We start from the raw sequence: 23117 nt of genomic DNA, 5'->3' as shown, positions 1-23117 counted from the left end.
TATGATACGCTTTGGCACGTCCTCTGAAAAACAAAATAAAAATGCTAACGCAGAAATTGCGTTACCTTATAATGATCTCAAGGTTTGAGATGAGAATTCCCGGATATCCGTTTATCGGAAAGAATTCCTGGATGCTCGTTTATCTGAAAGAAATACATCCATTTAGAAGATCTATGGAGGCTGATGGTTCACATACTAACGGTATTCCTTATACGCGTAGTCTCGCGCCAACTTTCCATGACACCGGTTTCTTGGAGGGTACTCTAGGACTCGCCAGTGCTATTGGATTGTCCCTCAAACCACTTCATGAGGTATTTAAAGGAGTTAACAAGTTCAGGACCAATAGGCTTTAGGGTCTCGATCCCTTACATCCCAAGTAACGAGCACAGAGGCTATGGATGGGGCTGGTGCATCCAGCCCTGGCTGAGAGCTGGAGACACAAACCTCCTCGGACCTCCGAGACACTTTCGAGACCTTCTGTGTCCTGCATCTGTCTCCTGCCGCTAAGACAGATGGACGGAACCGGTAAGTGAAAAAGGACTTTAATACTAACTCAAAGCCAGCTTAAGTTCCTCTCCTGCCACACCAGGTCATCATGCTAATGGGGACTCGAGGCCTCGATCCTGAATTCTTAGGTGCGCTGTGCCTGAGAATTCGATCGGATTTAGAGCTTCTCTGGTTAGTTCCAAGGTACCCTCCTTCCTCACAGCTGCCTTTATATTGGCCACCAAGCCCCACTATGGCCCCCAGAACCTTTGATGTCGACTCATCCCCAAGACAACAAAGGTGGCCTGGTAAGGTTTATGAACAGAGGATGTCCGGGTGTAGTTGGACACTCTTCTACTTCTCATCTCTCTTGTACTCCATTGTCTGATGTAGTATTTCCTACGGCACATGTCATAGACTTGGATTTGAATCTCAGCTCCCCTCCCTACTGTTACCAGAGACAGAAGTTTACTTCTCCCAACCCTGTTTTTTCTCTAGAAAAACGGGACACTGCAACCTGACTTTGGGAGGCTAGTCAGGATCAACTGAGATGAAGAGTATAGGTAGAGTCCCACGAAGCATGAAGCACGGAGTCTACCTATTTCTCACGATACTGTCTTGCACAGCTGGGGCCTGGAAGCGCCGAAGGCCATCCCTTCCCCTAGCAGCTAAGGTGGAGCTGGGGAGGTCAGGGTATCCACAGCCATCCCTCGGAGAACGTTGGATACTTACCGCGGCTGGTTCTGGAGCGATTACCTCCTGCATCTCTGATCGGGTTAGAAACAGGCAAGGAAAAGGGGAAGGTGCCGAAACTGCATGTGATCAGTGAGCCAGGATCTGGTCAACAACCGGGAGGTGGTAGCGTAACAGATAAATTCAGTGCTGGAGCTTCGAAGCTCTTGTCTCCCGTCGCTTCCGGGCCTCTGTGGCTTTTTGCTCAGCTCCGTCTGTCCTCCCACCCGCCAACCTCCCAGGTCAGACCTCCACAGGGCTTTGACCCAGAATCCCCTCCTCGTCCCCCTCTCCTGGGTGGTGGGAACGGCAATCGGAGCTGGTGTCTCGTGCCCACCCAGCAGCCACAGCACCTGGGGCAGAAGGCAGGGCTGGCGAGCAGGTACCAGGCGAGACAGCCTGGGTTCCTACGGGCTGGGGATCTCCAGCATGTCACAGGTGGAAGAACGGTACCCTTTTCCTTTAGCATCGAGAAAGCTAGGGCAGGTGAGGGCAACCAACAAAGGAACAAACCTGAAGAAGAGACCGCATCCCACCTGCTCGGACAGAGGGCAAAGCAGGGGCTTCACAGATACACCTGTGGGTTCAAGATGAGTAAGCGAAGAGCTACAGCAACCGTAAGATGGGAGGAGAGAACGAACGGAGCCACAAACACTTCCATAAGAACAGAATTTCTCCCAACGTGAAATGCACAGATAATTTAATGGAATTTACTTGATTTTCCCCTCTCAGGGTCTGACTTCAGGAAATCAAATTACAAAGTCATCATCACATCCTAAATTTATTACAACTGACCTGCAGGCAAAAGGATAGAACTATTACATAAACACTTCGATTCCATGTATATATCTTAAATAGAGGAGGGATTCAAACAAGAATACAGGATAAAATATTCCCAAGCTCCAAGAAGCAGGTATGTTACTGAGCTTCATTTGTACAGACAAATAAGGCAATATCCCTGCACATTAGCTTTTCGATAATTTTTATACATTTTTCTATGGTACAAGAGAAAAATAACCAGAGCTCACAATGTACAGTTCTTACACTATTTTCACAGTTTGTGAACACTATACACCCTTTTGTTTTAATAAAGATACATTGTAATAAATTCCTTGCCCTTAAGTTTATAGTTTATAATAATCTATGATTAATACACTAAAATTGCCTTTCGATGTGGTCATCCACACAAGAGAACGGTCAGATGAAGCTCCTGGACAGTCAGAATTGCTTTTATCCCCACGCGTCCGATGGCAAAGTGACCCTACGCGGAGCCAGACGGGAAGTGGACAGCAGAGCAAGAGATCTCCTCCTGAGTCCCCGGGAGCAACGGAGGATGATGGCTTGGTGTGGTCGAAGGAAGACGTGCAGCAACGCTTCCTTTCAGAACACTGGGAAGTCTAAGGTTTAGGAAGCCTGGGTTGGGGGGAAACTGGGGAAACAAGGCGAGTGGACCGAAGCGATAATTCATTTCTGAATTCTGAAATTTACAGGGATGTAACGTGAATCAGCACCGCTTTCCCTCGACGGTTTTACAGCGCTTGGGACGGCCGCCCTGGGAGGGGCCCCCCAGCACCAGCGGCCGTCACCTGCTTCGGCCGGCACCACCGGCCTCGGCCCGGGGCTGCTCTCTGCGCGTGCACCGCCACACGGAGCTGCACGCTCAGGGCCAGCGCGGCCACAGCGGCGCCCAAGGGGAACCTGGCTCATGAGGAAGGGAAGAAGCATAGCAACAGGGGCGGATTGCAGTGGCCTCACAACCATTCTGGGGCGGTTTGGGGGTTTGGTGTGCTTGGGGTTTTGTGGGGGTTTTTTTTGTTTTTAATAGAATCCCAATTCCAAAAAGTAACAGTGATCTGCCAGAGACTCTCACAGGTGACGAGCTTCTCTAAGGGACCCTCATCTGGTCAAATGTGTCTCTAGAAGACGCTTCTTCATCACCTACCACATCGGCAGGGCCCCACGTTTCTGAGCCTTTAAACGTTGGAGCATAGGAGGGATTTGGGGCTAAACGTCCCTGGTAATTAAAAAGCGTTTTGATACAGGAGCAGGAAAAAGGCAAAATATTGGATTAAGCAAAAGTCACAGAGTGGCAACAGACCAGGCAGGCAGGGAGGGGGATTCAGAAACCAAAGATCTGGGCCAGTGAGAGCAAAAGACTGGGGTTTGGTCTTGTGCTGCCTACACAACCTCTATGTAATCAGTCAAGGCACATCGCTTCTAGCTGCTTCTCCCTGTGAGTGAGCTATGATGGCTAAAGTATCAGGCTTGGGACCGGGACCGAGGGGGAACCTGCTACGAGTTGTTCCAGATCAGATGCCAGAACTGGAAACATCTGTACGCTTTGCCCTCAGTGCGTTTTTCTTGTTTCAGTCCGGGTGGTTTGTGGCAGACGGAACGTCAAGTTGGCAGCACACCGAATTTTGAGAATGAAGATTCTTAGGATCAGCACCTTCTCTGACGAGTGGCAGACTCCCGAGTCTTCCCGATGAAGAGCAGAAGGACCGGTAAAGGAGAAAAGAAAAGAACACATTCTGTCCCGTCTCGATATTTCACGGTCCACCTCTTTGAACACAACATGGTTTTTGGTAAAGATAAATTCATTCTAATTTAACGTGATATTTCAAACGGGAAATTTGGCTGAGCACATCGACCCCCGAACATCGACGGTGACGGTAAAGCAACAGAATATCAAATCAGTAAATCTATTGCACTTGGTGAAGAAAGTAAATTCCTCCTTTGTCCCCCAGCTCCAGAGGGCCGTGTGTCTCGTCGGCAGCATCAGCTCCTCTCACTCAAGCCCGAGGCTCTCTGTTCAGACATAGTACATCCATCACCGCGTTCTTCCGGCATCTGGAAGTCTGACAAAACACCACCCCAGTAGCTGCGTCTTCAGGTTTCGAGTCTAGAAATGAATTTAAGATGTGATCTAATCACAGTCAACAAATTGGTCGTACTGACTTCCACATTTCATGACTAAATTCATCACAAAAGAGCAGGATGAGGTCTCTCTGACCAGCACTAACACTGTGTGATCAATCAGGTGCCACGGGATGCATGTTCTAGGTGACGGGAGCATACAGACATGATGGAAACGAACACCAATCTTATTGCACGTGGTGTCTGGGCGAGCAATAAAAACACTGTGATACGGGATGGAAATTCTTTACGTCTTGCTTCCTCTCAGCCCTTTTTTCTCGAGTCTGACTGGCAGCGAGATCAGTCGACATACATGGGAGAGCTGGGAGTCGCTGGCATCTGGTCCAGGATTTTACAAACATAGCAGGCGACCTCTACGGTACGCTCTTCATACATCAAAATAAAGGGGTGTTTCTGCAAGAAAACGGAACAGAGAGAAAGAAAAGAAAAACATCAAAGTTGGTGTCAGAGGCCACAGGTCGTGACGGGGCGCAGAACGGAAGGCTCCAACCACACGTGGCTGCATATTATCGTGGCACCGGCTCAGAGGCCAAGCGTGGCCCATACTTCACGGAGACGTGGTGCTGGGTGCGGGCATGCCTGGTGTGGAAGAGCCGTCGGGCAGCGAAGTCGGGAAACTATTCTCCACACCGGGAGCACCTGTGGAGGCAGAGAGCAGAGCTGGGGCCTCTGCCGCCACCTGAGAGCCAAGAAGAGCTGCGTGAATACCGGTCGCCACTCCTCTTGGGACACAGACGTCAGCTTCACGTCCCATTTCCCCACGTGCAGCAGAAGGATCTTAGAGAAAAGACTCTGCCAGTGCCTTAGACCCCGCTCCAGGCGGCTCAACGGGATCTCATCCTAGGAGCTTCTGCCCTGTCCCCTGCAAAGCTCCCCCTCTCCCTTCACATGCCATCTCCGTCAGTACTTTTCTTTCACGGCTTCTCCAAGTATGCTGACCGCGTATCTTTCTTTGGTCATTGCTGGCTCTGACCACAGGTACATCGTAACCTGGCCCCTAGACAATGGGGTCTTTCCTTAAAAGATCCCCACATAACCAGATCGGTATTTTCTTCACCGCCGAGACCGATGCCACACCCAGGACTGCTTATGACGCCCAAGTCCCGGGGATGGGTGAACTGTCAAAGACACGGGAATTTGCTGTGTGATGTAAATTTGCGTGAGCGCATTGCATGAAGGCAGAAGCACAAGAAAGTCTTAGGTATGTTACGCATACACAGACCGTGCGGTCGGAGCTGGCTCCTTAAAGTGAGTGTTGTAACTCTTTGGGGTAATTTTTATGACATGTCAAGGCCAAAATCTTCTGTGAGAATCCAGCTAGTAAATTGGTAGGGAAGTTATACTTCCAATTCTCTCTTTCCATATATCTGTTTCGAACATTTTTTAAAAAGTACTCAATTAGGTCAAGCTGTTTGTCTAGGACAGAGAGGACCAATACTTGCTTAGTGAACTGGCATGCTAAGAGAATGTGCAGTGAGGAAATACCTAAAATTCCCAAAAGTAAAAAAAAAGGAGAGAACATAAAACAAAACGTAATTCCCAAAGTCTCATACTCACCAGAAGTTCTTTATACTTTGGCCTTTTGGATTCATCCTTCGTAAGGCTAAAATAACATAAAAATACCATTAATAAAATGGAGACACAGTTACCCAAGTATTTTTCTTTTCACAAATGAGATATTACAAAGAATCAAGCAGTTTTTTCCTTCAGAGACAAGAGTAACAACGAGGACAACCCAGCGAACATAAAAAACACAAAAAATTAGACAATCTATAATCTAAGGATTTTTCCTTAGGATATTCAGTGTAGAAGCATTAGTGAAAAATCAGAAACAAGGTAACTACTGAAAATCAGATAACTTATGGCACAGTTGCATGGCAGAATACTACACAGTTAAACATATGAATGTGTAAGTATAAAATTGTGTATGTGCGCGCATGTGTTTTCTAAATATACACACGAGTATTTATACACACTACCTAAGAGAAACCAGAGTCTGGGAAGTAAACTATATATAAATTTTATCAATTTATCCTTAGATTTTTAAAAGTTTTGCATTCTGTCTCTCAATCCTGTGTTCTCTGGTCCAAAAGTTGATAACAGTGCAACCTCACTAAGGACTATACTGATTTACTGAACCCTCTGCCCTGATATTTTCCCCTTGAATCCTACCTTGTCTAATTAATGTTACCAGGGAGTATCTTCATGTTGTTTCTATTTCCCGAATTTGTCCTGGACCATATCTTAATCACCACTCTCCTCCAACCTCAATTAGATTCATTTTTTTTTTTACGATCAAAAGTTAATTAGGGGCACCTGGGTGGCTCAGTCTGTTAAGCGTCCAACTCTTTGATTTTGGTTCAGGTCATGATCTCAGGGTCGTGAGATCGAGCCCCGTGTCAGGCTCTGCACTCAGTGGGGAGTCTGCTTGAGATTCTCCCTCTCCTTCTGCCCCTCGCCCCATCTGTTCTTTCTCTCTCTCTCCCTCTCTCTCTCATTACTCCTGGCAACACAGTTCACTGATTTCTTCAGCCAGTGCTGTGTTCCACGCTCCGCACCTCCGTGCCGTACAGCGTGTAGCTACACAGAATTCCGGAATGCAGAGCGTCCCCAGCAGACAGCTACCAGCCTCTTGGGGGCGATCTTGGCTGAAGCAGCCACCTTAGCCCCTCTGGGGCAGCTTGAGCTAGTGACCGCCCCACAGAGGGGTGGAGAAATCCAGATCCTCACCCACGTCAGGCCCACCTCAGAGGGCCACCCCAGCGGCACGGCTTGCTCCGGGGTCTGCCGAGGCCCCCGCTGAGAATGCGCTTCACCCAACGTCGCCTCGCTAGGGCTGACTGCAAGATCGCTACCACCCATCGGCCTCCTGCACGCTGTTCTCTGCCTTCCAGGCAGCCAACCTGCAACCCCTTCTGCTGGGTTCACCTCCCTCTTTGGCCAAGTCTATCTCTTCTAACAATCTGTGAATGGTAAACCCTTCGTCTTTCCATTCCCCCCACCAAAAAAAATATGTATTTCCTCCTTGTTTTGAATGATAACTGAATGCCCAAGTACAAAACTGTAGGACAAGGTTAACGATTCTATTTCCTCTATGCCCTGGAGCTATGACTCGTTTTCTGGCAAATACTGTTGCTGATAACAAGTTGGTGGAGTCTAATTAATTACTCCCTCACAGACATTCTATCCTCCTGCTAACTTATACCTTATTATTGTCCTGCACTTTTACTTCAATGCATTTAGGTATAAATTTACCTTGGTTTATCCTACATGGTAGAGAGAGTTTACTTTCAATCTGAGAACATATCCTAGATCACTTCTCAAATGCTTTTCACTAGTGTCTCCAATATTGCTTCTCCACTTCCAGAATTATCTTGTCATTCCCACTACATTCGTCCGAGAAGTTCCCACTCTACTCCCCTTGGTGCTCAACTACCCTTTGCTACAGTGTAACCTGTGTCATGTGGGAAATCCCGCAGGCCTATTCTGCCAACTTCCCCAGTTCCATCCTCCATTGTTCCCAGTCTAGAGTACAACAAACCTGCTATCCTCTGTAATGACAGCTATGTTTTTTCCTTTCTAAAACGTCTAATTAGTTTTCATATCCAACTATTTGTTTCATTGCTGTTTTACTTCTTCCTCAGTTTTAACAGAACTTCCACCTTCATTTCCTTGGACACCCTAAATACACTTATTTTATTTTGAACTGTATTTTAGACTATTCCACAAACTCAGCTTGATGTAACGTAAACTCGTGTTCTGTTTATTAGTTGCTTTTCTTAGCATTAGACTCCATGTATTTTGGAATTCTGGTTTGCAGGGTGCACACGCTTATCCATACATCTGTTCAACAATTCTCCGAGTGCCTACTAAGTACTATGAACTAAAGCAGCAGCTAGAGAGACAGAGAGCAGTTTCCTTAGCTAGGATCCACCAGTACGGAACAAGGTCCCGTAATGGGTCTGTGAAGTTCCTATCCCCTGCTGACATTAGGATTATTACAGACCCAGTCCTCTGGTTATCTATGAGCCTGCCACTCCGTAGCCCTGCAGCATACTGTGGCCCAGGCAGTGACTGACGCGAGTATTTCGTTCACTCCCCAGATCCTGACCTCTAAGCAGAGCCTGATCCTGTGGATCCCTGTCCAGAAAAGGGCACTTGTTGACCATTGATCCTGTCTGCTTCTAGACCTGGAGAGAGCAAGGCCAAAGCTGCAGACCTCCAAGGCATTTTATACATCCTTCCATCCAGCTGCCATCCACACTGATATTTACTTCATAAAGCTGTCCGACTTTTTGGTTTTCGATTTTTCCACGTCATTTACTGGAGCAAAAAGCTGTGCCAACGTAGAAACTCATGACGCTGTGTGAGTAGAAATGTTCAACCAAATTATTATTAACACTGACTATCCTCTGTTTCAGAATTCCCGTGGCCATCAGCTACCACGTTAACCCCAACTAGTTAAGCCCCCTGCATCCAATAAGGTCGGATTCATTCCAATGAAATGAAATGTTAAAATGTATTTCCTTAGCCACATCTCAGGTGCTCTGGTCACCACACTGGGCAGACAGGCTGTGAAACATTTCCATTACCTCCAAAAGTTCTGCGGTAGCTTCAGACCCACTGTTCAGTTTATTTATCTCCCTTCAATTACACCTAATCTATCTGCTGCTTAATCCAGCTGCTGAGTTTTTAGTGTATGCTTTTTATTTCAGGATGTTCAATTTGGTGCTTTAAGTTTCTGTTTCTTGCTTGTATGTCCAAGCTTCTTCTTTTTCTTTAAACTTTTTTCTGTTTCTCATTACTCTCGTATCTGAAGTCCTCAGATGTATTCCTGCTATCAGTCGTTTCTACTAATTCTCATTTCTTGTATGAGTGTTGGAATTTCTTATGAACTCATATTGCATTTGGCCTTATCTTTGGGAATTCTTGGGTCCCAGCTTGAAGGATCTGGTCTGCTTCTGCCAACTGACTTGAGTCTTTCCAATCAGCTGCCTCTTACAATCCTTACCTCCCCTAATTTATTTTTTTAAGTCACTTTTTTTTTTACTGAAGCATCATTGACACACAATGGTACACTGGCTTCAGGTATACAACATAGCGATTCAACAAGTCTATTCATTATGCTGTGCTCCCACCCGTCACCATAGAACGCTACAACAACATCACTATGTTCCCTACGCTGTACCTTTCATGTCCATGACTTACTCCTTCTCCAGCTGGAAGCCTGGGCCTCCCACTCAGCTCCACACATTTCACCTCTCCCCCTTCCTCCCCTCTGGCAACCATCAATTCTCGGTATTTATGGGTCTGTTTCTGCTTTTTGTTTATTCACTGTTTTGCTTTTTAGATTCCACGTATAAATGAAATCATGACATTTGTCTTTCCCTGTCTTATTGCATTTAGCGTAATATCCTCTAGGTCCACCCACGTTGTAACAAATGGCAAGATTTTCTTCTTTTTGTGGCCAAGTAATATTCCATTGCACACATATATATGTGTGTGTGCCAAATCCTTATCCACTCATCTATGGATGGACACAGATTGCTTCCGTATCTTGGCTACTGTAAATAATGTTGTGATAAACACAGGGGTACATATATATTTTTGATTTAGTGTTTTCATTTTCTTCGGCTAAATACCCAGTAGTAGAACTACTGAATTGTATGGTATTTCTATTTTTAATTTTTTGAGGAACTTCTGTACTGTTTTCCAGTGGCTGTACCAAATTACATTCCCACCAACAGTGCACGGAGGATTCCTTTTTCTCCACCTCCTTGCCAACACTTGTTACTTGCCTTTTTAATTCTAGCCATTCCGACAGGTAGGCGGTGATATCTCATTGCCGTTTTGATTTGCATTTCCCTGATGATGAGTGATGTTGAGCACCTTTTCACGTGCCTCTTGGCCATCTGGATGTCTTCTTTGGAAAAATGTCTATGCGGGTCCTCTGCCCATTTTTTTTTTTAACTTGATTAAATTCTTTTTAATTTTTTATTGTTATGTTAATCCCCATACATCACATCATTAGTTTTTGATGCAGTGTTCCATGATTCATTGTTTATGCATGTAACACCCAGTGCTCCATTCCTCTGCCCATTTTTTAATGGAATTATTTGCGGGTTTCTGGTGTTGAATTGTGTGAGTTCTTTATATATTTTGGATATTCACCCCTTGTCAGATATCTTATCTCCCATAGTTTCTGATTGCACTTAGTTTTAGAACTCTGTGGACTCCTTAGTCTTGTACCAACTCTGATACATATAAAAAAGAGAGCATAAAATGTTTATCCAGCATTTTAGGAGTTTCAGTGCAATTACGTCCAAGACTGAATCCACTCTAATAATCTGCAGTCCACACTCATCATTCCACAGCTGTTTCTCCACTTTTTGGGTATGGCTCTTCCCTGGTGTGTACATTTATGTGTGCCTGTTTTATTTTTATTTTATTTTAATTTTTTAAATTAATTTATTTTTTGACACAGAGAGATAGCGAGAGCAGGAACACAAGTAGGGGGAGTGGGAGAGGGAGAAGCAGGCTCCCTGCCAAGCAGGGAGCCCGATGCGGGGCTCGACCCCAGGACCCCGGGATCATGACCCGAGCCGAAGGCAGACGCTTAACAACTGAGCCCCCCAGGCGCCCCATATGTGTGCCTGTTTTAAATGGAAGCTTGTCAAGTTTTCTTTATCTTTGAAATGCATAAAACAACAGCAAAATCTTACAACATCCCTAGATACGGTGGGTTTTTTTTCCTTTTAGTTAATTTGGTCTGGTACTTTAATTTAAGGACTCCAGTTTTTCTTCAAGTAAAGATAATTTTCATTTTAATTCTCTATCAGGTAAGTGGAATTTTTTTTCTCCAGGTCTCTCATGATCTGTCTCCTGTTCATCTTTTTATTCCTTTCGTCTGCAAGATAAACTCAAGGGTGTTGCCTATGTCAGAGATTTGGTCAACCCTGCAACACCCACTATGCTACGTAGCTGCCTCCCCCTTCGATTCAGGAACCATGTCTGCTACCTGAAAACTTTTCCTGAATTCAAAGTAGTCCATTCTCACCAGTTTTTTCCCTGACCTTTTCAGGGGCAAATTTCACAAGGGGATGTTTGTTCGAATTTTTCAGACTGATACAATTCTCATCTTCCTTTTATTTCTTCATGCCCCACAGGCATCAGTGCTGACCGAACATCAGGAGCTGACCCCCGTCACAGACCTCGGTGACTGGGAGAAAGAGTGGACAGCCAGCCATCCCTAGGGCATCATCACCTTGCCAAAGGATGTTTCCTGGGTCTGTGAGCTCAGCTTCCGCCATGCTCCCCGGCCTCTAACCAACACAAGGGTCCTCACTAGCGGTCACTGCAGCAAAGCCTGAGCCAAGTGTGAGGCAGGAGTGAATACTGCCGGAGCCCCAGCCGTGTCTGGGATCCACTGCAGAAAACACTCCCTCAAGGCTTTTTTAGCATCGAGATCTGCTTCCTAATGGCCTGGGCCCCAAGCTGCCTCCCGTCGCAGGTGCTCTGTGCCAAGCTGAGGAATTCCAGCGCAGCTCTTATTTCCTGCCCATGGCGTTTTCCCTCTGCACACGGAAAACTCGAGACCAGTCGGCCATCCCTGAATTCAGCCTCATCTTCCCAATTTCACAAGAACTCCTCAAGGATAGTACTTCTGCCCTTTTTCAGAACAAGTAAAGACTTTTAAAAATTCCATTAATGCTTTAAATAGGAAGTTAAAGCAGGGAGGAACGTAAACTGTGCGCTGGTATCGTCACTTTGGTCCCTAAGCCCTCATCTCCTTTTTATTCCTTAAGCAAACTTTGAATTGAAGCGTATGTTCAGCCAAGAACACACATTCTAAGTATAGAACAAAAATAAGAGGAACAATATTCTGACTCTATCACCTTGCCTGCTTTTTAAATTTCATGTAGATGAAACCATGCATACTGTCTTCTGTCTTCCTTCTTCCACGCAATGCCGTCTGAGATTTACCCCTGTTGCCGAGCGTAGCAACAGCCCATGTTCGATGCTGTATAGCGCTGTGTGAACAATGCTAGAGCTGACTGTCTACTCCACTGTTGACAGAGGGGCTTCTTTCCAGCTGGAGGTGATCGTGAATATGTGGTTCTGCGCATCCTTACGCATGTCTTCCAGCGTGCCTCTGTCTGGGCTTTCGCGGGGCACATACTTGGGACTTGAACTGCTGGAGCATAACATGTGCACCAGCTGTATTCCACCAGCTCTAGGAGATCCTGCCAAGCTTCTCAAAGAGGCTGTGCCAACTCACAGGCCTGCAAGCGCCGTATGGGACTTCCAGTTGCTTCAGACGCCCTGGTACCGTCAGCCTTTTAAACTGGAGTCATTTCTGCTGATCGTAATCGTGTCTCATTGTAGTTTTGATGTGCATTCCCCTGATGTCTAGTAATGCCAAATGAACACCCTTTTATATGTTTACTGAGCACCTGAATGTCATCTTCTGAAGCACCTTTTCAAGTATTTGGCCACTTTGGGTTGTCACTTTCATATTTATAAGTGTTTTGTACTCATGAGCACTCTACATATTCTGAATGAAAATCCTTTTTCAAATATCTGTACGGCAAGGACACTGCATGGTTGGCATTTCATTCAGTGGTGTCTTCTAATCAAGAGACATTCTTAATTTTAATGAAATCCCTTCTTTTTTTTTTTAAGATTTTATTTATTTATTTGCGAGAGAGAGAATGAGAGACAGAGAGCACATGAGAGGGGGGAGGGCCAGAGGGAGAAGCAGACCCCCTGCCGAGCAGGGAGCCCGATGCGGGACTCGATCCCAGGACTCCAGGATCATGACCTGAGCCGAAGGCAGTCGCTTAACCAACTGAGCCACCCAGGCGCCCATGAAATCCCTTCTTTTATGCTTAGTTGCTTTCTGTGTGCTGTTGAAGAAATCTTAATCTATCCAAAGGCCATGAGAATATGTTCCCGTATCTTCCATACGTGTTTAACTTACACAACTGCAGAAACTCAGTTTGGCCGAAAAACAGCTCAAGGGGAGGACTGAGAATTGTGGCTAGCACAAAAAACCAGGTCCAGATCATAACAGGTTTTGAAAACCAGGTTAATTTAGACCTTTTTTTTTTTTTAAGGGCCACGGACAGCCTCTGGACCAGGGCTCCCCAGTCTTTTTATCATTAAATTTCCTGGGAAATTTAAACACTGCATATCTGTTTATATTCCATGTGTCCAAGAGTTTCTGCCTCTCCGGAACAAATTTTTGCCCCCTTTGGGGTGATGATATCACTCTGTTAAAAATGCATGCTCTAGACAGTTTTAAACAAAAAGTAACATGATCAGACGTGTATCATAAAAAATACAACTCTGACAAAAAGAAGAAGAGTGGTTTGGAACAAAGTGATACTGGATTATGAGAAAAGCAGTAGAAATCTGAATGATCCAAGTCAGAGAGGACAGAAAATGCCCAAGGACAGTGGAAGGGAGGATAGACAAGTGTGGAGAGCTGATAGGAGCAGGTCCTGAAAACAGGTGTACTTCCAACTACAGCCCCGGTGATCTGGAATGAGCTGGAAGCATGGACCCACTCAGGGAAAACAGTGAGACACTGATGTCTATAACCATTATCTGCAGGGGCACACTGGCACCAAGGGACACAGAGAGGAAAACTACACAACACATGTATCCAACAAAACCAGTAAAGAGAACAAGGGATTAAGACGAAAGCAACTCTGGTGGAGGCTTCACAGGTGATCATTTTAGAAATTCTGCTCCACGACTCACAGATTACTTAAACGAATTGTTTCATTAAAATGGAATCTATAAAATGATGGCATGCAATTCTATAAAGTGCATATTTATGTGCAAACTGGTAGAAGTGGATTGTTTTTAAAAAGGAAAAACAGCCAATCTAAGTCATCCTAGAAAACCTTGAGGTATTCCTCTCCCCCTGGAAAACCAATGCAAAAGTAGAATTTAATTACAGAAGATGAAATATTTTCTAACTATTTTCTAATTATTCGAATATGTCCTAATTATTTGAAAAGAGGGCAATGCTAGACCATGAAATATAAGTCTTAAAGGGACTAGAGAGAGGAGTGAGAAACAGCAGTCCTGGCAGGAAAAGCATTTTCAGGAAGGCTTTTTGCTCAAAAACACATCTTATTTTTAAATCATGTTGGACAAATTATCAAAGATATTCAAATGGTAACAAAACAGGTTTCATTTAAAACACAGACTGAAACAGTACAAAGCACGACCGTATTCCTGCCGTATCTGCACGTACTTATTTTTACGTTCTACACACACGGGTGTGTATGTGCACAAACACCTGCTAAAGGTGAACAAACACCACCAGGGGTCGGGTTCACACCTCCCTTGGAATAAGGTTTCAGACAACCAATACACGGTCCACCAGCTGAGCTCGGGGCCCGGCTCTACCAGACGCACCCCACATGTCACAGCTACCTCGGAGCGGAGATCCGCCCTGCACCCGCAGTCTGACCTGGGAGGGTCCTGACTTAGGAAAAGCTTCCAGGTGATTCCAGTACAACTTCACTGTCAGGAGCACATCAGACTACGACGACCGGTCTCGCCTGGGTTGTACTGCTGGTAAGCACTAGGAATCTGGAGGCAGCAGCCTCCCCACCACCAGCTGTTTCTCATCAGTATCCAGTCGTGGAGTGAGAGAGTGATGCTCTCCAAGCCAGCTGGAACCTTCCTTGTGGCCGGTGCGACCCAGAGTCCCAGCTAGGAAGCAGAGCGATGGGAAGAAGCTGCCCTTCCCCAGTGTAAAGCACCAACACTGCTAGGTAAGCCTCGCTGTCCTCACCACATGGTTTTCGAGAATTCAGAAATCAAGTACTCACCACAAGTTGACAAAATTGATGAAGCTTGGGGAGAACTCCCTTTCTTCAGAGTTACTCAGCTGTGGAGGGTCCCCTTTCACGACTTGTGTGAGTTGATCGAATACACTATTCCACTTCGGATAAGGAAACCGGCCTGTGGCTAACTCGTACTAAAGAGAACACAGAGGGAAAAACAAAATATACTGGGCATTATTTACTGCTCCTCACTGGAACACCCACACTGAAATCTGAATTCCAAGCAAAATTCTTGTAAAGCCTTGAATCGAACCCAGATGAGGGTGAGGTGCAATTTTCGCAGTTATTAAGGCTAAGTGGAAGGGGTATTTAGAAACCAAGGTAATATAAGATCAACTGAGTTCCAGGACGGGGACTAAAAGGAAACACCAGATTTAAACCCAGACAGCGTCGCCACCGCGTGAACGCACCGGGGTAACCCTCAACTCTGAATCCTTTGTATGAAGGATCCTGGAAGGCTGGTTCTAGAACTTTCCTGGTGCGAAGTGTGCACAACCTGTAGTTATCTGAATGGAAGGCCATGTCCAGAACAGTGCTCAAGGTCATTTTGAAGGTAAGCGAACTTTCAACCAACAGAAGTCCACCAGAGCTCAAAGGAAGCAACCTGGGAATTCTGTACTCCAGCCACCCTGCGGTTACAACAATTTCACCCACAAGCAGATTGTTACTATAACTGAAGAAATCAAGTCTGGGTCAAACCCCGAACCCTGAACCCCAACAATGACGCTTGGGACAGTATCTCTAACCCACGCCAAACCAGCTCTGAAGGATCTTACAGACGTACGTCCCAATGCACCGAAGGTCAAACGTATTTGTGGACTGTATTCTCATCTTTCTCTCGCTCTGTTCTGAGGATAATGAAAACAAAAAAACTGTGCTTTTTCCAAAAGATAGGTCTAAATCTGCAGCATGGCCTAAATGAGCCCCATGCTGGGTGTACTGACAGGTGACTTGTTAGGGGAGGGTGAGACCCCCAAGCTCATCGGAGAAGGCATCTGAGAGACTGCGCTGAGGACACCGTCGCAGAGATTCTTCAGCTCAGGGCTATCGGGTGGAGTCGATTTTGTCAAGTATTAAATTACTGGTTTATACGGTGAAAGGAAAGCGACCAAGCAACAGTAAGGGCATCCTCCAGTGGGAGGCTGGGGCCGGAAGTCCTTCTTCACCCTAAGACGGCACCTTCAGCTTGCCACCGTCCCCAGTTACACACACACACACACACACACACACACGCACACGCACACACGCCTGTGCGGGGGGCGGGCAGGCATGCCACACAGACGCAGAAATTCAGTCCTCTGGCTGAGGTTTCTTTTTGATATAAATACAAATGCTCGGGATGAAGTAAACCTCATTGGTTATTCACAACACTAGGAATAACTTTATCAGATTCATTCTTGAGAATAGATGTTAATAAGAGAAGGAAACGGTAAAATGCACCATAGAAAGTGAAGGACTTAGGAACTTAGAAATTAATTTCACACATTTCTTAATTTTTGTAAGATCATCCATATGGAAAATAGATTATGAAACTATTATAAGTACTGAATGCCTTGCTTTTAAACAAAGTTTAGCCAGATATACTAAAAGAACTTGCTGAAAATGTTCCTGTTAAACTTTTCACAGAACAAAATTCTCTTTTTATGATGAAGTAAATATTCTCTCTAAACAAAACTGGTTTGGGCACAGACAGGTGTTTCTGAACCATGAATATCCTTTATATGCACACAGTTAGGTACCTCAGAAGGATGCTATAGGCCGTGCTGTAGGCCTTGGGACCAGTCACCACCTAAAAGATGCCCAAGTTCCATGTTCTCTCCTAACTAAAGAAGAAGGGATTACGTCTCTCCTTTGGTCAGTTGGCTTCACAATGAGAAAAGACTCCAGGAGGTATTGCCCATATCAGGTCACAAGAGAAACCGGATGGAGGCTTCTGCAGAGGTGAGCTACCAGCCTTCAACTCTCCGTACAGAGAATTCACTAGGCCCGGCAGTGTGACTCACCAGGATCACTAACAAGGGTATGTGATTCTCATCTACAGGAAGCCCTCAAGACCACATAATGCCAATGAACAGATGGAGATTATTTATTAAGCTACAAAAAAAATTCTCTGCTCGGAACCTGTGTTACCTCTGAGCCATGGGACCTTATTAAAAATGGGAGGAAATGAAAGGAAAAGTTTGGGCTGCCTCCCAAACAGAACACGGCCCCATCTAGTGATGGGAAATTCCCACCATGTAGAAGCAGCTGTCCAAAGTCAGAAAAATGCCACCGAGCTATGGTAAGAGAGCAAGCACAAGAAAATAAATCTAAAATTTCAAAACAAAGTTTAGTAATAGGAAGTAAAAAGCAAATAAAGATACTTTTAAGACAGAAGGAAAACTTCAGTACAGTCACAGGTGAGAAAGAAGAGTTTATTTCATTGTACTTAGTTGCAAATTAAGAAGCTTTCTCACTCTTCTTTCTCAGTGTTGGTTTAAGGTAGAACTTTTATTAGAATTATCACCTAGGTAGTTGGGTGTTCGTCCAGAACTGAATTACTTTCAGCTCACTCGTTCGTTCCATTCAGTGAACAGAAGATTCCAAGTAGAAACTATTTTCCTACATGTAAACAAGTCTGCCTAATACCCACGCTGTACAGAGTATCCCCGGACATATTGCTCTTGCCTGAGGTGGGAGGAGCCAGTCACCGCCGCCCTGACTGCCCGTGAGCCGCCCTCCCCTGTCCCTGTTGTTGATGCAGGTGCTGACTCCTAGTATCTCTGGCCAAGAGATCCAGAGCGACATCGAAGGACCCAAGGCACTGCATAAAACTTTGAGGGAAACCATTAATTCTGGCTTGATTTTTACAGTAAAACACAGATTTTTATTCAACAACTAGAAGACATAATCCCTGTGATTATAACCATAGAGAAAAAAATAGGTAAATAAAGTCAAAGACCAAAAGGGAAAAAAAAAAAAAGAAGAAGAGCAGTTCTTATGAGGGATGGAAGGCTGATAAAATTTTCTTTCAATTCTAAATTTCCTGCTACACCACCGTGACGAACATACCAATGTGATCCCCAAACTCCAGACATCAGAGCGGACGTCGTATCCTTGTCGTGACGCACTCGGGTCTATTCTTTCAGGCTGGAACAGAAAGAGAAGTCATGGTCATTAATTACGCACACTCTCAAGGGGCAGGATGGAAGCAACAGCTGGGTAGGGAGCCGAAATGCCAGCTTACGCCTAGAAGAATCCACGTCTAGGGTCAGACTGGGAGTAACAGGAAGCATTCATTATACTGAAAACCACCACCAACAACAAAACCCAACCCAATACCACCTCCATAAAGGGAACACAAAGCAACTCTTCTAATTTATCCCCCTAAGGACTCACCAGCATTTACAAACCGGAAGCTGAGAACAAAGAAAAAAGGAAGAAAACTGGAAAAGTGAAAAAAATAAAGAATTACAGGGTCAGATTAGTAAGCAAGTAGTGGTAAACAGAAAAAAAAAAAAAAAGACTAAGTCTTCTCTGTTTCACTGAATAAGGCCACACCACAATATATCTGAGATACAAGAGCAAACATGAGCTAAATTCATTCTAATTACTCCACCCATTCTTCATCATAAAGCTATGCATCACTATGCATACCTTTAAAGATATCTATTAGTCATTTTTAACCAAATTAAGGCACTGTCAAAATATATTATCCTATCATGCAAACAGCAAAAATCATCTTTAGTAATTTCCATGAAGGGATCGTTCTTTATATTTCCTTGAAATAAGGGACCATTATTTACACAGTGTGTCAGGGATGGAGAAGAAAACAGAGAACCAGTAGCCAGAGTTGACAACGGTCCTGGGCAAAGGCTGAGAGTCACTGCTATTGGAAGGAATGTCCAGAAGTACAAGAGTCGACTGTGTTATAATTTCTGCCTGTCAGCAACAACTAGTTTGGAGACCTATTTTACATAGTTTTGTTTTGAACATGAGTACTGTGGCTGCATCAGTATTCACTGGAAGCTACTTAGTTTTTAGTTGTAAAAATATGTATTTAAGATAAGATATGAATTACATAAAAAAGTCCCAGATAGTCAACCAAGAGAGGAAAATACTCTGTTCAACAGCAGCAGGATACACATTTTTCTCAAGCTCTCATGGAACATCCACTGATACAAACCATGCCTTATTTTTTTTCATTTTTTATTGTTATCACCATACATTACATCATTAATGTAATCCCCATACATTACATCATTAGTTTTAGATGAAGTGTTCCATGATTCATTGTTTGTGCATAACACCCAGTGCTCCATGCAGAACGTGCCCTCCTCAATACCCACCACCAGGCTAACCCATCCTCCCACTCCCCTCCCCTCTAGAACCCTCAGTTTGTTTCTCCGAGTCCATCGTCTCTCATGGTTCGTCTCCCCCTCCGATGTCCCCCCCTTCATTCTTCCCCTTCTGCTATCTTCTTTTTTTTTTTTTCTTAACATATATTGCATTATTTGTTTCAGAGGTACAGATCTGTGATTCTACACTCTTGCACAATTCACAGCACTCACCATAGCACATGTCCTCCCCAGTGTCTATCACCCAGTCACCCCATCCCTCCCACCCCACCCCCGACTCCAGCAACCTTCAGTTTGTTTCCTGAGATTAAGAATTCCTCGTATCAGTGAGGTCATAAAAACATGCCTTACTTTTTAAAAGAGAAAGCATGCAAAGCATGTTCTCAGATCAAAAAGTCACTAAATTAGAAATCAGTAACAGAGTTACCTGGGAAATCCCCAAATATTTGGAGATTAAACAACACCTTCTAAGCAACACACAGATCACAGAGGAAGCCTCAAGTAAAAAACAACAACAACAACAAAAATTTTGCAAAGTGAAAATGAAACAGAACTTATCAAACGTTGGGAAATGCAGCAAAAGTAGTATTCAGGGGGAAATTCATAGCACCAAATGCAAATACTATAAAACAAGACAGATCGCAATCAATATCTTACTTTACAACTTTAAGGAACTGGAAACAGAAGAACAAGTAAAACAGACAAAAACAAACAAACAAAAACCACAGAGAAAAGACAACAAAACCCAAAAGGATTCTTTGGAATGATAAACAAAACTGACAAACTTTCAGCTACACTAATTGAGCAAAAAGGAGAGACAATCAAATGACTAAAATCAGAACAAAAGAGGGGACGTTACTACTGCTCTTTCAGAAATAGAGGAAATGGACACATTATTTGAAAATGAAACCTATCAATAATAATACAGAAATGTGAATAGACTTAAAACTACTTTTTCAATGAATTTGTTACTAAAAACCTTCCCATGAAGAAAAGTCAAAACCCAGATGGGTTCTGGTGAACTCTTTGAACCATGCAAAGGAGAAACAACACCAGTCTCACACAAATGTCTTTCAGAAACGTTGTATGAGGCCAATATAATCACTTACAGAAACCTTATTAATAAAGACATTACAAATGGGGGGGGGGGGGAATTGGAGGGAGACGAACCATGAGAGACGATGGACTCTAAGAAACAAACTGAGGGTTCTAGAGGGGAGGATGGGTTACCCTGGTGATGGGTATTGAGGAGGGCACGTTCTGCACGGAGCACTGGGTGTTATACGCAAACGATGAATCATGGAACACTACATCAAAAAAACAAAAAAAAGACATCACAACATAATTCATAACCCTCTTAAACACAGACACAAAAACTATTGGGGTGCCTGGGTGGCTCAGTAGTTAAGCGTCTGCCTTCGGCTCAGGTCATGATCCCAGGGTCCTGGGATCGAGCCCCGCATCGGGCTCCCTGCTCAGTGGGAAGCCTGCTTCTCCCTCTCCCACTCCCCCTGCTTGTGTTCCCTCTCTCGCTGTCTCTCTCTCTGTCAAATAAATAAATAAAATCTTAAAAAAAAAAAAACTATTAACAAAAATCAGAAAATCTAATTGACAACATGTGAAGAGGTAATAATCACGACCAAGTGATGTTTATCTCAGGAATACAATACTGACTTAAAACTTGAAAAACAATGTGATGCACCATATTTACATAAAAATGAAGAAATATATCATCATCACAATAAATGCAGGCATCTGACAAAATTCAAAATTCAGTTCTTAGCACACCAAGACAAAAGAAGGAAACTTCATTTCACAAAGGACATCCAAAAATCACTGAGAGCTAACATCATACTTACCTGTGAAATCCAGAACACTCCCTTCCTAATTAAATGTGGAACAAGGTACAACTTTTTTTTTTTTTTAAGATTTTACTTATTTATTTGAGAGCGAGAGAGACAGCATGAGCAGGGGGAGCGGCACACAGAGGGAGAGGGAGAAGCAGGCTCCCCGCTGAGCAGGGAGCCCGATGCGGGGCTCGATCCCAGGACCCTGGGATCATGACCTGAGCAGAAGGCAGATGCTTAACCGACTGAGGCACCCAGGCGCCCCCAAGGTGTATCTTCTACTCAGCTTTATATTGGAGGTCCTGAGCCAGTACAAAACGGTAAGGAGGAAAACAAAAAACAAAACAAAACACTATTTTACTCACAGACACCTGAACTTCTGCAACCGTTTATACAGAAAATCCCTACTAAAATTAATGGTAAGCTAGCAAGGACACAGGGCACAATGACAAAATATGCAAATCATCTGTCTTTTCTACAACAACAGAAAAATACTGGAAGGGGTGCTTGGGTGGCTCAGTCAGTTAAGCATCTGACTCTCGATTTCAGCTCAGGTCATGATCTTGGGGTCCTGGGATCAAGCCCCGTGTCGGGCTCTGTGCTCAGCGTGGAGCCTGCTTGTCCTTCTCCCTCTGCTCCTTTCCCCGCTTGCTCTCTCTCAAATAAATAAATAAAATCTTTTTTTAAAAAAAGAAAAATACTGGGGCGCCTGGGTGGCTCAGTCGGTTAAGCGTCTGCCTTTGGCTCAGGTCATGATCCCGGGGTCCTGGGATCGAGCCCCATGTCCAGCTCCCTGCTCGGCGGGAAGCCTGCTTCTCCCTCTCCCACTCCCTCTGCTTGTGTTCCCTCTCTCGCTGTGTCTCTCTCTGTCAAATAAATAAATAAAATCTTTAAAAAAAAAAAAAAAAGAAAAATACTGGAAAATATATTTTTAAATTCCACTTACAAGAGTAGCATCAGGAAACATGAATTCCTTAGGAATAAATTTAAGAGTTCAAGACTTCCTACACTGAAAACTACAAAACACTGCTGATAGCAATCGACCTTGATAAACAAAGAAACAGCAGGTACTGAAAAAAATGGTAATGCAAAGCTATCCACAGGTGAATGGATGAATAAATTGTGGTCTATCAGTACAATGAAGAATGTCTCAGCAATAAAAAGAATGAACTAACACACGCAATAGCATGGCTAGCTCTTCAAAACATTATGCTGAGAGAAAGAAGGCAGGACACAAACCAGTACATGGCGTAAGATGACATTTAGATCAAACTCCGGGAAAAGCAAATCCAACTGGCACTGACAGAAAACAGAACCAATGATCTTTTTTTGGTGACAGACATCTTCATCTCTTGATTGATGAGGCGATTACCTGAGTAACTACATTTGTCAAAATCCAAAGAATATATTTAAAATGGGTGCCCACCATTTGTGGTTCTGGCGGTCATATCCTTCTGAAACTGCTGTATGTTTATGCCAAAGAGCTCGGATTTCTAGCACATGTGTGCTAAGAAAACTTACCCAACTCCTGTAAATAAGTCAAACGAGGATTTCACTTCCTTTTGATCACACTGGAGCACTAACAAACCTACCCACGGATTATTTAAGTGTCATTTCATTTCGCTTGATATTTATCATTCGTTAGGGCCAGACACTTAAGTTACATGATTATTGGTATATTTTTGCCCATGAGGGATGCAAATGATTTCTGTTCAGTAACCCCAGAAGTTACTTCTTTCTGGACCTGGAGATGAGGAGCAGTACTGTATTTGAATGAACCCATCCCAGCGTTCTCTCCTCAGGGACCATAAATACTGAATTACACAAATGTTCTTGAGCTAGTCTCACCGTCCTGCCTGTCCAGTGTTCTTATGAATGAATTAAATGTATTTTTGATGGGTTCTTTCTTTACT

General features: G+C 44.2%; 1 protein-coding gene across 2 annotated transcripts in view; it reads right to left on the bottom strand.

Moving 5' to 3' along the window:
- Positions 1-1914: 1914 nt before the first annotated feature.
- Positions 1915-23117, bottom strand: part of MAP2K4 (mitogen-activated protein kinase kinase 4) — a 135550-nt gene continuing 114347 nt past the window's right edge. Inside the window, exons 8-11 of one of the 2 annotated variants that reach the window (XM_034989626.1) lie at positions 18072-18149; positions 15006-15154; positions 5713-5758; positions 1915-4548 (exon numbers count right to left, since the gene is read on the bottom strand). In XM_034989626.1, coding sequence (XP_034845517.1) covers positions 4435-4548; positions 5713-5758; positions 15006-15154; positions 18072-18149 — 387 coding nt within the window. In that variant the 3' untranslated portion in view covers positions 1915-4434. The other variant, XM_034989625.1, reaches the window with a different exon arrangement.

Source organism: Mirounga leonina, unplaced genomic scaffold (genome assembly GCF_011800145.1).
Source record: "Mirounga leonina isolate KUSES-001 unplaced genomic scaffold, KU_Mleo_1.0 Mir_488, whole genome shotgun sequence".
Taxonomy (NCBI): domain Eukaryota; kingdom Metazoa; phylum Chordata; class Mammalia; order Carnivora; family Phocidae; genus Mirounga; species Mirounga leonina.
This window is presented reverse-complemented; position numbering and strand designations above follow the sequence as displayed.